Source organism: Sinohyriopsis cumingii, chromosome 1 (genome assembly GCF_028554795.1).
Source record: "Sinohyriopsis cumingii isolate HCF-2022 chromosome 1, ASM2855479v2, whole genome shotgun sequence".
NCBI lineage: Eukaryota > Metazoa > Mollusca > Bivalvia > Unionida > Unionidae > Sinohyriopsis > Sinohyriopsis cumingii.
This window is the reverse complement of record NC_142961.1, coordinates 170,526,224-170,542,518: the sequence shown is the minus strand read 5'-3', so window position 1 is coordinate 170,542,518 and position 16,295 is coordinate 170,526,224. Positions and strand designations below refer to the sequence as shown.

General features: G+C 35.4%; 1 protein-coding gene across 1 annotated transcript in view; it reads left to right on the top strand.

Moving 5' to 3' along the window:
* The window catches only part of LOC149808374 (solute carrier organic anion transporter family member 4A1-like), a 95,621-nt gene that overhangs the window by 27,740 nt on the left and 51,586 nt on the right, over nucleotides 1–16,295 (top strand). Inside the window, exons 2-3 of the mRNA XM_089976384.1 lie at nucleotides 11,893–11,993; nucleotides 12,485–12,810. Coding sequence (XP_089832510.1) covers nucleotides 11,893–11,993; nucleotides 12,485–12,810 — 427 coding nt within the window. The remainder of the gene's footprint in view (nucleotides 1–11,892; nucleotides 11,994–12,484; nucleotides 12,811–16,295) is intronic.

Below are 16,295 nucleotides of genomic sequence, written 5' to 3'. Positions count from 1 at the left end.
TATGATGTTCACTGTTTGAACCTGTGAGCTTTTGCAGTATCCCGTGTATATAGAATACGATGATAACAACACAACAGACAAGATTGCCGTAAGGTTTGATGTCCTTTAACATAAAAGTGGTGTGTTCCATTATCCCATTATCTTTTTATTGATTTGTTTAAACCGCAAAAGTAAAGTACCTTGAAGCTGTGCATAGTACATTGAGTGTCTGTATTGGTCAAGAAAAGAACAATTTTGATCCCTTACACACCCACGCACACACACACACACACACACACACACACACACTTGGAAATAAATACTCGTTCTATCAAACCAAGGCATGGGGAGAATGAATCAGTTAGCAAACCGAAAAATGTTGTCCTAAACATTGATCAAATTGTGTGTGTGTGTGTGTGTGTGTATGTGTCTGTGTGTGTGTATGTGTGTGTGTGTGTGTGAGAGAGAGAGAGAGAGAGAGAGAGAGAGAGAGAGAGAGAGAAATCAACGAATAGAGAAAATCCCACTATAGTATTCATTGATTATTTTCATGTCTGATCTGCTATTTTTGAATGACAGCATACACATACTCAGACTCACCAAAGTTCCTGTAGAAAGTTCCGCATGTTCATCACTGGTTTTTCTGAGTTTGTGTTTCTTCCAGTTGAAACGAGAGTATCAGGCGCAAATCAAGCTCGTTTGTGACTATATCTCACATGACAGTTTGTACTCTCCTTATTTATTGAATTTAGCAGACCTGCTAAATTACCAGAGATCATGGACACGATATTTAAATAGCAAAGGCACTACTAAAGTACCATTTTAAAAGATGATTTTCCAAGCATTTAGTTTTGTTAGAATTTTAACTTTAAATAATTTATCACGATTCTGTGGTCTTGAACAATGTAACAGAAAAGAGTGCAAACAAATAAGTTTTGTAAATTTCAACAAATTTTTATTTCCCTAGAATGCAAAGTAAAAAATGTAGAAAGAACTTTCAGTATTACGAATTAAATCTCCAAAAATCATAGAATTTCTGACACAAGTCTTAATGATTAAAGTTCTGAATAAACTTTAGTGTTATTCCAAAATAAATCAAACGCTGGAAGTGTTTATGTGCCTGTGATGGCCTGTGTTTCAGCGATGTGCCAACTGTATTTTGTTGAATCACAATAATGCAATCCAAGAATATATCCTTATATTAATTCCACTATAAATTCAAGTCTAAATGTCCAAAAATGTTATTTTTGAGCCCTTAACATTTCCGGAGAAAACCAACTTGAATGAACTAATTTAAGTAAATAAATTGCAGCCCAAAATTAAATACTGTACACAACAATAATACCACTGATTCTACTCATATCTTACAGCACGAACAAAACATCTCTAGATAAGCAAGATTATATAGTCCTCTACTTGACCTCGAGTCACAATGAGCGTTTTCCAAGAAAGACTATTATGTAATGGAAAATTTCATCATGGAATGTTTACAAGATAAAATCGTAGTTTTAATTACAATATCTGTTACTGAAATTCTGTTATAAAATGTGCCAAAAAGCAGATAGACCCTGGATTTCATGAGGAATATCCAATGTTTCTTCACCCAGATTGAGAGACACCTGTTGTTTACAAAACAGAAATCAATTATTTAAGACAGGTAGAAAATTAACTTGATTTTAGACAAGGTCTAGTCCAAAATGCAAGTATCCGTAGCATATAATGAATAAAAATGGGGAAATAATTAACCAACAAACAATGCAAATTAAATATACATCACACCTTCTCTCATAAATAAAAAGAATGATTTATGAAATAAAGCTTTTTAATCTATGAGTCAAATATACATGTCAAACATACATGTGATAAAAATTTACAGAAGATGAAACGATATAGTATTTCTATAAAGGTGAAAGTGTATCCGCGTTACGATGGTCTTTCTTTTTTATGTGCCTGATGTTAATATTGCATTCCTGCAACATCAAACTTAACCTTAATAATCTCTGATTTTTGTTTTCATTGAAAGAAAGGAAGTGGCGATTGCTAAACACAATAATCGGAGAAGGAGCTGAACTAATATGCAAATCAAAGTGTTGCAAAGCCAATAACAACGCAAACATTCCTTCTCGATTGTGGACTAATTTCTCTGGTATTTGTTTAATTTCTTAGGAAATAGCACACTGGATGATCTACACCATTTTTGTCTTCTTGACTCAATGCTTTACCGACCCCAATATCACTTGCATCAACGGATATTTTAAATGATTGACTGAAATTAGGAGCTGTAAGAACTGGTGCACTTTTAATTATGACCTTTAACTTATCAAAACCCTCCTGACATTTTTCGGACCAATGAAACTTGGTTTTCTTGCTCAACAAATTTGTCAGGGTTTCAGCAATTATGGAAAACTTGGCGCAAAATTTGTTTACGATAATATCCATCTATACCCAAAAATTTCATCAGTGGCTTTTTATTGATAGGAACAGGGAATTAAGAAATAGCCTTGACCTTAGCATATATAGGTTTAAGTTGTCCATGTCCTACGATATGCCCTAAAAATGTAACTCAAGCACTGAAAAACGTCTCGCATCGCAATTATCTAGACCTATTGTAATCAAGTTCATTAAATGTGGAAAAGTACAAGGCGATCCTTTAATCCCAAACGGCCATACTTTATATTGATAAAGTCCTTCTGGATTTGCGAATGCCGAAATTTCTTTTGCCGTTTCCGTCAGCGGAATTTGCCAGAATCCTTTCAGAAGGTCTAATTTGGTGACATATTTTGCATTTCCAATTTTGTTAGTGCAGTCATCGACTCTTGGCAATGGAAATGAATCTCTTTTTGTCACACTATTCGCTTTTCCATAGTCTGCGCACATAAGGAAAGTATTATCTGGTTTTGGTACACGAAAGCAAAGTGAACTCCAGTTACTGTTACTCAATTTTATGAAGTCTTTCTCCAACAAATAATGAACTTCTTTTTCGAACATTCCTATTTGAGAGGGTTGATCATATAAAGATTCTGTTTCACAGGTGTGGAATCTACAACGTCATGGTAGATTTTATTTGTTGGTAGAGGTACATATGGAAACAAGTGCTCATATTCAAATAATAACTGTTTTAGTTCACCCTTTTCTTGTTGGTGCAGATGTGAATGTTTCTGGTCCAGATTATTAATACTTTCTGAATGAATTCTGAAAACTGGTTACACCAAAGTCATTACAGTCTGACTTTTTTTTAACTGTGTAAGGACCATAATACTTAGTTTGAAGATGACTTTGAGGAAAGGACAAGAGAGCCATAACTCTATCACCAGGCTGAAAACTCATTTCCTTTGTATTTTTGTCATACCTTAATTTCATTTTTGACTCAGCAGAGTTCAGATTAGTTCTAACAACTTTAGAGGCCTATATTACTTAGATTTAAAATTAGAAACAGAGTCGAGAAGATTAATTTATGTATGTTCATTTGAGAGAAGTTTATATTTTAACAATTTCATTGGTTCACGAACAGTATGTCCCAAAAACTAGTTTAAGGGGACTAAATCATAAATATTCCTGAACTGATTCCCTAACAGCAAACAACAGTTAATGAACGCATTCTTCCCAATCTTTTCCAGTATCAAAACAACATGATCGAGTCATATTTGTCATAGTTTGATAAAATCTTTCTCAAGCCCCGTTGGCTTTCAGGCATACGACCTGAAATGCTAGGTGCCGAATTTATACATAGCTTTCTGGAAATTTCTTGACATAACATTTGACCCTTGATCAGATTGGACATATTTAGGCAGGTCAAATTGAGTAAAAACAACTTTATCAAAGCCTTTACAATTTTTTTAGTTTTAACATTCCTCAACGGAATAGCATCTGGGAATGTTGTGGAAACACACATGGTATTGGTTGCACGACTTGATCTTCGGTAAGGGGCCGACACAATCGACCAATATGCTGATAAAGGATTAATCAGATGCAAGAATAGATTCCAGATGAGCCTTAGATATTTTCTGATTGGGGTTTCCTACCATTTGACAAGACCTACAGGATTTAAAAATATAACTTTTAATTTTTGGCAAATAAAAATGATTTTAGATCATGTGAAAAGCCTTACTGACCCCTCAATGACCAGACAAAGGAGTTTCATGGCAAAACTAAGAATTTATTGTCTATACGACTTTGCAACTACACTTTGAAAGCTCACTGATCTCTCGTCACTAGCAGGTACCTCAGGTGGTTTCCATTTTGTCATAAGAACCCCATTTATAACAAAATAACAAACAGATAGTAATGTGGCTTACTTTTCGCTGATAGTCCTCTGAAACAAACAGGAGATCTCAATAACTTTTTCTGTTCGATGACAATTGATTGTCGTGTGTCGCTCTGATTAAACTGAAAATATTGAGTAGTTAAAAGAGGATCGTTGTGATCAAAACCTTTTGATTGATCCAAACAAGAATAAAAAGACACCTCATCAAAAGCCTGACCAATACATGTGTCAGCTAAAGGAATATTTTCCTGATCAACATCATTATCAAAAGCTTCCTTTGGAAAAGCTCTAATAACGGTACAAGATGGGTATACATCAGGGATTTCATTTTTCTCAGGATCAGATTTCTGATCCAAACAAGGCTTATAAGTTGCAAATTGGATTAACCACAACCTTATCTCCAGTGAGGTCATTGCCTAGTAATAAATGAATACCCTCGATGGGTCAAGACTACACTATCCCGACTGTCCCGGGTCCTGAGACTAAGTCAGATGACAAATTTACACACTGGAGAGGTACATTAAACAGCCGCACTCTACTTGCTGAATAAGAACACTCTTATCAAAGACTTCTCAGAAAGAGGCAAAGTAACCGATAATAAAAGTCTCTGAGAAGCTCACGTCTCCCTTAACAGTTTAATAGGGATAGGAATGGCAGAATCACCAATCAGTAATATAGAACCTTTCGACGTGAATGGTTCATAATTTTCAATAATAAAATCAAACTGGAGTTTGGTAAACCCAACAAATGTACTACTTTCAGTACTTGACCGTGATCGTTATCTCTTAGAAATAAGAACATTTGGAATAGGTCTGTTTTGATTCTGTTGCTTATTTTTCAATCTATAGCAATCAGAAAACACGTGCCCTTTTATCTTGCAATAGGTGCACGTAGGAAGAGATAATGAATTTTGATCAGTCTTATCAGAAACTTGATTCTTAATAGTTGTGCCAGATTGAGATTTGGAAGGACTCTTACTAGACTGAAATAGTTTTCTATCAGATAACTGCTGAGTGGAAGACTTCCTGACAAAAGAAAATTTATGAGATAAGGAATCGTCATCAGCTTTACGAGCAGCATTTTCTATAGTTTTGACCTTATGCTCTTCAAGGTAAGTCTTAACGTCACTATGGACGCAACTCTTGAACTGTTCAGCTGATAGGAGTTGTCTGAGGTTTTCGTAATCTTGGCCAAGTTTCTTTGCTATGCATCACCTATCAAATACTTGATTTTTTTTCCTCTGGCAAATTCGACATGGGTTTGTGCATTGTTTTTAATAGTTTCTACACTTTTGTCGATAAGCCTCAGGCACCAACTCATAACCGTTCAAGATACATTTCTCAACCAGACCATAATCACCACTTTCCTGTACTGACAGGGAGATGTAGATATTACGAGCTTTGACAAAAAGAGCACTTTGTAATAACAGGATCCACTGCTTTTTTGTCCATTTCAAATTTTCAGCAATGTTTTCAAAATGAAAAAAATATTTATCCACTTCTTTTTCTTTCAAAGGGGGTTCTAACCTAATTTTCTTAGTCACATCAAAACCTGAGCTTGTATGTAAAGTGGGGTGGGGAGGTCCTTTTTCACTTGCCACCTCTAATTCTTTTAGTGTAACCTGAAATTCCCTTTCTTCCTTTTCTCTTTCTCCCTGTATTTCTCTCTTCTTTTTCACATTGCATCTTTATTTGTATTAGCCTATCTTCTCTGTCTCTGTCTCTCTCTCTCTGTCTCTCTGTCTCTGTCTCTGTCTCTCTCTCTCTCTCTGTTTCTGTATCTGTCTCTCTCTGTGTCTCTTTCTCGGCAACTGCAATTGTATTTGTCTCTCTCCCTTTCGTCTTTCTCCAACTGAATTTGTGCATCTCTCTTCTTTCTCTTTCTGAAACTCAAACGTTTTTAACTCAATTTCAGTCTTTATTTTAATTTCAATTCCATAACTTGCAAGTTAAAGCCAGATGGAGACTTACTAATAAAACAGAAAGAACATTTATCTAAAGTATGCTTTCAAACCAAATACCGGACCAAAATATTTTTTATTTTCTGATTCGTTAAAGACGCCTTCGCCTCATAAAGATCATATTTTCTGGTAAGCAGAAGCAATTCATCCTTTTTCAAGGTGTCTAATCATTCCTAGGTAGGATTTGAAAAAATGTTCTCCGCTTTCGATGATATTGTAACAGCTTGCTGGTTTCACTGAATGTAAAATAATTCATGGGATTCTGAAAATTTCAAAACAAGGCGAATTTAAATTACAAAAACAAAGTTTTCTGAAATATTTTAGAGAAACTCGTATCCCGGACAAGCATCCAATTTATCTCACGACCCTATGGTCTTAAAGAAAGTAACAGAAAAGAGCGAAAACAAACAATTTTTATAAAATTCAATAAATAATTTTTTCCTAGAATTTGAAGTGAAGAATGCAACAACAAAAAAATGAACTGCTTCTATTGTGACTCAAATACCAAATAGCCCTATAATGTCTAACACAAGTCCTAATGATTAAAGTTCTGAATAAACTTCAGTGGTGTTCCAAAATAAATCAATCAAAGAATATATCCTTATTTGAATTTCACTACAAATCCAAGTCTCTATTTCCAAAAATTTTATTTTTGAGGACTTTGTACGTCTAGAGGAAAATAACTTTAAAAAAATAACTTGAATCAATAATTTCCAGACCAAGTGACATACTGGACATGACAAGATTACAACCGTTTCTGCTCAGATTTTAGAGCAGGAATGAATAATTTTTATATAAACACGATTATACAGTCCTCTACTTGACCTCAGGTCACCATTAGCATTTTCATCAAAATCTAAATACAGAATCTCAACCTGCATTTGTATCTCAAGACATTTCTGATAGTTACAGAGAAACGATAGGACATGATAGTCAGATAGTAGATGGTGCGTTTGAATTATTCCTACCCTTTTCTCGTGTTTATGAAAGTATATGAGATGTTTGTATGTGTACTGTGTGTATATTAATACCATTTTCTCTCCTCGTACTTCACTTGTAGGGTTATAGTAATTATAAGGGTGTTAGGGGTTGGTAGTTCTGCTTATAAGGCGACGATAGGGACGTGATAGTAGGATATGAGTAGTAGGGAATTCAGTTTTGTTTAAATAAGGTTCGATTTATATTTCACCTCCCATCTTTTACATCCTACCATGTCACTCAACTCGTACGTTGGTTAGTAACTGTGGGTGTTGTCAGTAGATAAGTGGATGTTGGTCACTCAAATAACGTGTTGGTTAGTAAATTTAATTTTGACAATATAGTTCCCTTGTAAACGGACTCAAATTTTTTAAACTTCGAATTACACATGGAAATCCATTCATATATATCCAAAGATGCGATGAAAGAGGTAAAGAGTATGAATGTTCACATTAGCACACAGGCATACAACTTATGCTGATACCCACACGACACACATACAAATTTATGTAATATCACACAGAGATACGTTCAGACTATATCACACTTGGGGCGTCAAGAGAGAAAAAGGTAGGAATGTTTTACACGAACGTACAGACATATCAGACGTATATACTATCACACGGTAAAAGGGAATATAGCTAGATATACTGATATACTAACAAACGTATGGTTTAAAGAGAGAAAATAGTAGGAATGTCCACATCAGCACAAATCATACTTACATACTATCAACCACAAAAAGAGAATATAACTAAATGAATCAAAGTACATGTTTTGATAAACTTGCTACAATGTTGCAGGTTAACCTTCCAACGGAATAGTCCTTATACATTCGAATTTCTACATACACACGATGAATATAGAATCATACATGGGAATTTGAGTAGACCCCATATTCCCTTGATTTCACTATGTATAAAATGACCCTACAAGGTCAGGATATTCACTCTCATTGACCACATATTCCTGCGATTCCCTTTAGTAGAACGTTGACTATATGTGGTCATAGTTATAATTTCACACTGACCCCATATCCCTTTATAAAACTGACATTATAGGGCCATACTGTTAATTTTCAATTGACACTATATTCTCGTAAAAATATGACACTGTGGTGTCATAATTCCAATCAAGTGTCCTACTTGTTTGGAGCTGGAAACTGTAATGTTACTTTCCCATCGACCACCAAATGTCATTTGCGACCCCAAGTGTTACTAAATCGGAACCTTAGTTGCTTTAGAGCATGCAAAATTCGTAAAATGTATTTCTAGATCTCCTTACCTGTTTTTCTTCCCATAAAGAATGTTTGATACTTTGTCACAATGTTGTATGGGTTTATAGATATGAATCCTTGAAGAAATTTGCTTTATTGGCCGAAAAGAACTTCCAGGAATTTAGGATAAGACCGTTTTTCTTTAACTGCTGAGTTTTGAAGCAATATATGATATTTACAAGCGATAGAAAGATTGTAATGATAGCCGCTATGGTGTCTATATTGGATGTCAGGTTGGCACCATTTTTATTTAGAACCCATGAGAGAACATAAGAGTCTTCTGGTGCAAACCCAAAGTCGGTATGACTTTCCGTTTAGGAGGATTAGGAATAAATACATTTTAAGATGGATTCCATTGCCACCATAATGGATTCGAGTCTGCACCATTTTCATTCAGGAGTAACCACACATCCTAAAAAGACGGTTAAAATCCCATGTTAATGTGAGGAAGAGTGACGATAACAATATTTAAGATGGTCACAATGGCACGACATTTTTAGAGGTTAGATTGGAACCATATTTCGTTAAAACCATAAGACATCATAAAAAGTGCTTGGAGACATCCGCATATTAAGAAGATCGTCAATTAAGGGGAAGTGGCAGTGACAAGATTGTGGCTATACTGGAAGCCAGATCAGCACCGTTTTAATTTAGAATCAATAACAGAATCCGAGATATATGAAGTCTTCTGGTGAGAACCCTATTTCAATAGGAAAGTAATGATAAGGTTATCACGGTGGCTGCCCTGGCATCCATAACATATATAAGATAGGCAGAAGTTTCATTTATAACTTTTTCAGATTGTTCGAGGGTTTTGTAGTTTTAACAGGCTGAATCTGATTAGGGTCAGATTGCTACAATGAAGACACTAAGAATGATAACGAAAATAAGATGTTTTTGTATCTAATTAAAGATAGAAAAACCCTAAGCCAAACTCGTGCGCATAAATTCCAACACTGGATTTTTAACACAATGATGTGCAATAAGTTAAATGACAGATTTAATGAAAAATGATACGGTTCCCAACTGGAACGAATTGTAAGATGCAATTTAAAACGAATTGTCAACAATAATAAATGAAATGAAATTAAACAAAGTAAACGCAAAATAAAAGAAATAATAATTAATCAACCAATGATACATGAATTTCAAATGATAAGGTTTCACATAAACAATGACAAGTTTTCACTCAAATAGTGATAAATGATTTCATAAATTGGAACACATCTTGCTGCGTCCAATTCACAACCACAAGGTATTTTCAGCCCACCGCTCTGCCAGATGGTCAAGGAGCCACCACGAATTGTCCGCCCCTCCCGGTGTACCCAAAGATGCGTAGAACCCTCTTTGTTCCCTGCAGATCCGTTGGTCCCGAAGCTTTGGTCCCTCACCACGAGATAACTACTATCTTCCTCCGGGCCAACGTCACCATCGGCAGCAGCACACCGGGTATATACCAACTCAGATAAGCACTACGGATAAATCAACACCTTCAGTACGGTACAAACACAGCAAAGATACAGTACAGCTCTGTCACTATCGCTCTATCACTTCCTCACCCCTTCACCCCTCTCAGCTCCACCGCTGGAGATATTGCGTCGTAATGTGGACTGCTCACTGACAAGACTTTTCGTAATGTGAAGTTAGACTCTACCAAAAGCATGTAAGTACACTGGCTGTGTTGCAGTGCATGGCCTATGCGCTCAAGGTACCTCGGTTTTCCCATAGTAAGCACATTGCTCGTGCAGCATGGAGTGAACCGAACTCACTATATCGAAATGATGTACGATATAAATAATCCATCCTCAGGTAACGATGTACACAGAAACTAAACCCGAGTACATTTTATTTCAAATATACATAAACAATAAATATACACAATTCTGTGACAGTAGTGAATGGAATAATAAATGCCATAATTACCTCTCTGGAGAAACGTTACATTCTGTTAAATTTCCGGTCAGGACTTATCTCCAGTAGCAATGACTTCGGTGTCCTTGAGTGTTATACCTTCAGTTGATAGTTTGGGGAACAGAGGCATAAGCAGAGGATACTGGCAACCGGTATAGTTATGTTGTCATCTCATTATGATGAGAGACGATAACTAGATTTTGAAGATGGCTGCTGTGGCGACCATATTGGATGTCCGACGGGCACCATACTGGATGTCGAGCAACACCATTATTATTAAAGATTAATAAGACCTTGGGATGAATGTGTGTGTAAGTTTCATGGCAAGCCTCCAATTAGTTTAGGAGCAGTAGATATAACAAACTTGTGCGAAAGGACGGACGACAGACCACAGGTAATCTTATAAGCTCTTCAGCGTCAATACGTCTGTATATTGTCACAATCAAAGGGATTTCTTGACCGAGCGATGTCAAACCCTGCCGCGAATCCCGCTAGAAATCATAAGTTTCCCCTGATTCCAAAGACTCCCATACAACTACTGTTGTAAACTGGAAAGTCCAACGTGTCCAATCTGTAATTTTACTCTAATTAATACAAGACCACAAATCTCACAAGTTCCCAATTGTCTGTCAACCGCACAACTGCATGCATTCTCTTCATTCTTTCCGTAACGTACCGCCAGTATTTCACGCCGTAAAACTATACAACTGAACCACCTAATACAGGGAACTGTTTTTACTACGCCACCTTATGCCAGTCAAATCATGATTTTAAGCCACATTTCGCCTTTAACTTTGTACCATATTTACCACCATAGCAACAATAAACGGTGCCTACTGACGACAGAACAGTCCCTTCTCGTTTATTCCATTGTATAATTTACCAGTTTCCAATCATAAATACTGCACCTGGATTGACACAATCGATTTACAGAACTAGATTTTAATAGGAATTATTGAACTCAGGGACAATCATGCGGCTCAGGTCTGAATTCAACGAAGGTAAACCAAAGTATCAGGGAAATTCACTAACACTTCACTCCGTGATGTTTGCCCTTAGTAAATGGCTAATTATTTTGGTCTGAGGAATATCTTCTCGGCACCGACTTCCCATAATCAAAAATCCAATAAATCCTTAAAACGGAGAGCTATAAACAAATGCGCATACCCAAAAATTTATTACAATATGAGTGTCGATGTCGAACACTTGTAAAAGTGAATTTTTTCTGATTTTGTTGACCAAGGTAGCGTATATGATAAAGCAGATATGCACACTGTGTGTGTACACATTCTAGAAACTTTAACTGTGTGTGTATGCATTCTAGAAACTTTAAATGTAATTTACTAGCAGTGAACTGCATGCAAGCAAATGGGATTAAATTTCAGTAGGTGTTTGAGTAAACATTTTTTTCAGTACGTTACATAATAGGATAGCATTCAATATGTTGGTGTTAGTTGGTTCGTATATAAATATATACTGCAACACTCAAAGCAAAATTTACATGCACGACTATCTTTTTGAAAGGATTCGGCTTCTCTCACTGACGCGCCACCTGGACCGGGATACAGACATACGGAAGAGTTTCAAGAGGATGAACAATATGGATGCTTCTCCCTCAAACTCAGGTAAGTGACTATATAAACTTCTGTCTGCTCAAATGGAAAGATTATGTAGAAGATGTCTGCCAAAATATACAATTTCACTGGCAGTTATGTGTTGTATTAAAAAAAAAAAACTTTCATAAACTAGTATCATTTGCGAAATCTGTTGAAACTTTTTAAGCCCATATATTGTTTTTCTTCAAATAATGGGATAAATGCCAATTCAGGATATTTGCACATGACCGAGACAGTAACATCTTTATTGCATTCAACAGGCGACGATCCAAGTTATGCCACACACAGATGTGATATAGCTGTTACCGAGTAGAGTTCTTATCATTGTCCGTCTTAAAAATTTAAAATGGTATTGTGAAATTATTTCGTATAATAATTATGTTACCGTATGGTAGAAATTCATTTTGTGGATTCTTTCTACACTTTTTTTATAATAATACATTTTGTGATTGAACATGATGAGAGGGTTGTGGTCCTAATTCCATTAAAATGATTTGCAGATATCTTCAGCGCTTCAACACCATCAGGTGGCACGTGTTTTGGCAATGTGTTTTCAACTTTTTCGAGGGATTTTTAGTGAATGGAATAATAAACGTAATCATTCCCGCTCTGGAGAAAAGATACGCCCTGTCAAGCTCCCGCTCTGGACTCATCGCCAGTAGCAACGACTTCGGTGCCTTTTTATGTTACTTCTTCATTGGATATTTCGGTGAACGGAGGCATAAGCCAAGGATTCTAGCAACCGGTATAGTTCTGATGTCTATTGGATGTTTGATCTTCTCTCTTCCACAGTTTATTGGCGGCAAATATGAGTACACTGTTTCCGGTAAGGATGATTATCTTTGAAATTCACCTGGAAAATTCTTTCTCATTCTAATGCTGTCGTTGCAAAGATTTTCCATGTTCAGAGTGTCATATGATCAAGGTCAAGGTCGAATCATGAATTGTTTGTATCCACTGATGTTACAGGCCAATATGAAACTGGAGTACAAATCCTTGTCTAACTGTCTATAGTATCTAAAAGTTATCTTTCATTAAGCGTGATATATTACCTCCCACATTTATAATTTCCACTCAGAGACTTATGTCTTGTGTTTTTATTTGTGATATTTTACTTTAACCAGGCCTTATTATTATTCTATCACTCTGTTTAATCGATGTCCAAGAGTTACATGTATTATTATTCTTTCAATAATAGCTATCGTCTACGATGCAAAATTTTCTCTGCTTTCACTTTTGGTCTTGTCTTTATTGAACATCGTTTTCGAATTATTTTGTTTTCAGCTGAGGTAATGTTTAATGTTTTACAATGCTTGATAATTCAAGAACATGTCGATAACAACAGGTAAATCTGAAACCAAATAATTTATGTTTTACAATGCTTCTTAATTCAAGAACATGTCGATTACAACAGGCAAATCTGAAACCAAATAATTTATGTTTTACAATGCTTCATAATTCAAGAACATGTCGATAACAACAGATAAATCTGAAACGAAATAATTTATGAAATCTCAGGATGATATGTTCCTTGTGGGTTGTTTTGTTTTATTTTTTCTTTTTGTTCTTTTTGTCATTATCATTGAGTTTATTCTTTTGGATTCTAGTATTTGTTTCATAATATTTATTACATATAAGCTGTTTGTTAAATTCAATTAAAGTACTTAACGCATGGCTTCAGATTGATGGTCTTTTGGACGTACATCATAGTTTTCAAAAATGTGGAGACTGTTGGAAATGGTATGTCACGGACAACGATGAAATCCTTACAGAAAGAATGAACTATGAATGTATTATGAATACAAATTTAGGACACACATAACTATTGACCAAAACACGGAGACTGTGAGCAAATGTTATATAATGGACACCATGGACATGCTTTCACAGACCGAATGAAGTATCGGTACCAACTAAGGACGTACACAGTTACTGACAAAAGTATGGAGACTGTGGACATTGGTATACTATTAACCATGAATACGTGCTTACACAAGCAATCTCAACGCAAACATTTGACGCACATAACTAGTAACAAAAGCATGGAAGTTGTAGACATGGTACATAATGAGGAAATGTTTATACATTTAGTCTAAACTATCAGAACAAATTAAGGACGCACAAGCCTTTTGACAAAAGCATGCAGACTTGATAAAGCTACATGATGGACACTTACGATTCTCATTGAAACATGCAGAATGCAAATAAAGACAAACATTATGAATTCGTGTGAACAGATGTGTTGTGTACACATTTGTCTGCACCATCTGCACGCATTAATGGATACATCAGATCATCCCCCAAATCCGTCCATCAGTATCAATACCGGTTTGAGGATGATTTATCAGACTAATTTTAAACGTACCTAAGAATTAAAAATTAATGAATCATATTAAGATACATGTTGGGTAGTTGATGCTTTACTGACGTTTTTGTAACAGATTCAGGTTTAAGAAATGCTTCGAAATATGGTGCATAAGCTATGTTGTCAAATGCTTGCCATCGGTCGTTTCTTTTCGGAATTTTGCGTTTGTAAATTTCATGACGTGATCCTTAACGATTGAAAAATCTGATCTCTAATTCATTTGTTGAATGGTACAAATATAGATGATGCGAAATAAATACCTATCAAGGGTAAATATTGCCCCCATGAAACTATAAAATAAAAGATGATATTGCTGAATAGGTATTTTAGAAACAATGATAAAATAAAACAAATTAGTTACTGTCGAACTTATTATAATTATCACTCTTTTGTGAAAAAAAGGGAAAATCTTCATGATATTATTCCCCAGTTAATTTTCGTGTGTTATAAAATTCGGGTTACGAATAAACAATTGAATTTTATAAGAAAACTTATACCGTCCAAGCATGAATTATGTTAACATTCATTCATCTCCAAAACATTCCGTATAGGGATACACATAATATGAATATGCATCAAAAAGTAGAGAATACACCAACTTGAGTCCTAACTACTATATCCACTACTACTACTACTACTACTACTACTGTGATACAGGAGATTCTTTCCGTCTTTTGTGTCCCTTTTCCTTTGTGGAGGGTTTCGCTTATTTCTAGTCTTGGGGAGTAAGATATATAAAATCTATTTGGTTATATTCTACAGCAAAAATGGATAAAATAAAGTGACGAGTGTGGCTACGCTACTGACGTGACGTCTGTGGAACTTTTTAACCCTACAATTACATGTATTCTATGGCAGCTTGGAGTATATTGCCATGGAAACAGCAAATTAAGAACATTGCTAACCAGACCTAAGTTTCGCACAGTTTTGTTTTGCAAGTGAATATTCTTGTAAGAGAATGCAACAAACACTTTAAATAATGATATTATCAATGTTGTTCATATTTAATTCATATTATGTTCTTATTGCAAAAATAGTTCTCTTGGACCTATATGTGATGATTCTGTGACTTTGTTGAAAATTTTTTAAAAGTTAAATTTCGTGTATAATGTTCATTTCAGAGGTATGAAGCTTAATAACTAGATGCATCTATGTTAGAACTGCAAATTGCATCAGTCGGTCACTATGACTTACATCTTCTGCTTTACTAACATAGTTATTCATTTGTGCTTACTTCACAGATGTACTTTTATGACAGTGAAGTTGAAAGGAATAAATAAATCTGGATTCTAGGGTGGATAATAAGAATAATAGTTTCTCAAGCTGGCTTTGTTAACAATGATTTGAGGGAGGAAAAGGAACAAGAAAAACCAGAAAAAATATCCTTTGTTTTTTATCAGCTCATTATGGTTCCTCTGCTTCGATATCACACAGAAAGGAATGTTCTTTATTGTTTCATATATGTATGCCCTATCGATATGATCAACATTTTGTAGGTCACGATCAAATGGGTATTAACTCATTTTCTACATAGTAGCTGGAGGCTACGAAAAGCTTGTTTGCTGCGAGCTATGTAATCAATAACTACGTTCTGGTTACCAATAAGTTCTGATAAATCAATAAAAAAAATTACTAAATCTTATTTTTTGGAAGTGGCCACGTGTTGCTGATGTATTGTACGGGGCATAATTCGTAGTTTCATCTGTCATCTTTTCACCTCGGTAACGTCAGGCTGCGGTCAGCATTTTACCTCACAATTAGCTTCCATTCACATCACCGTAAATGTATTGGGGAAAAGTAAGAAGTGTTAGCTATGTTCAGCTGCATTTCCATAAATTCGACATGCCTATCCATATCATATCCTAGATAGCCCTCTCTCTCTCTCTCTCCAGCTAAAATTTAAAATTTGCAGCAATGCTGTTTTTTTTTGTTATGGGCAACGTTTG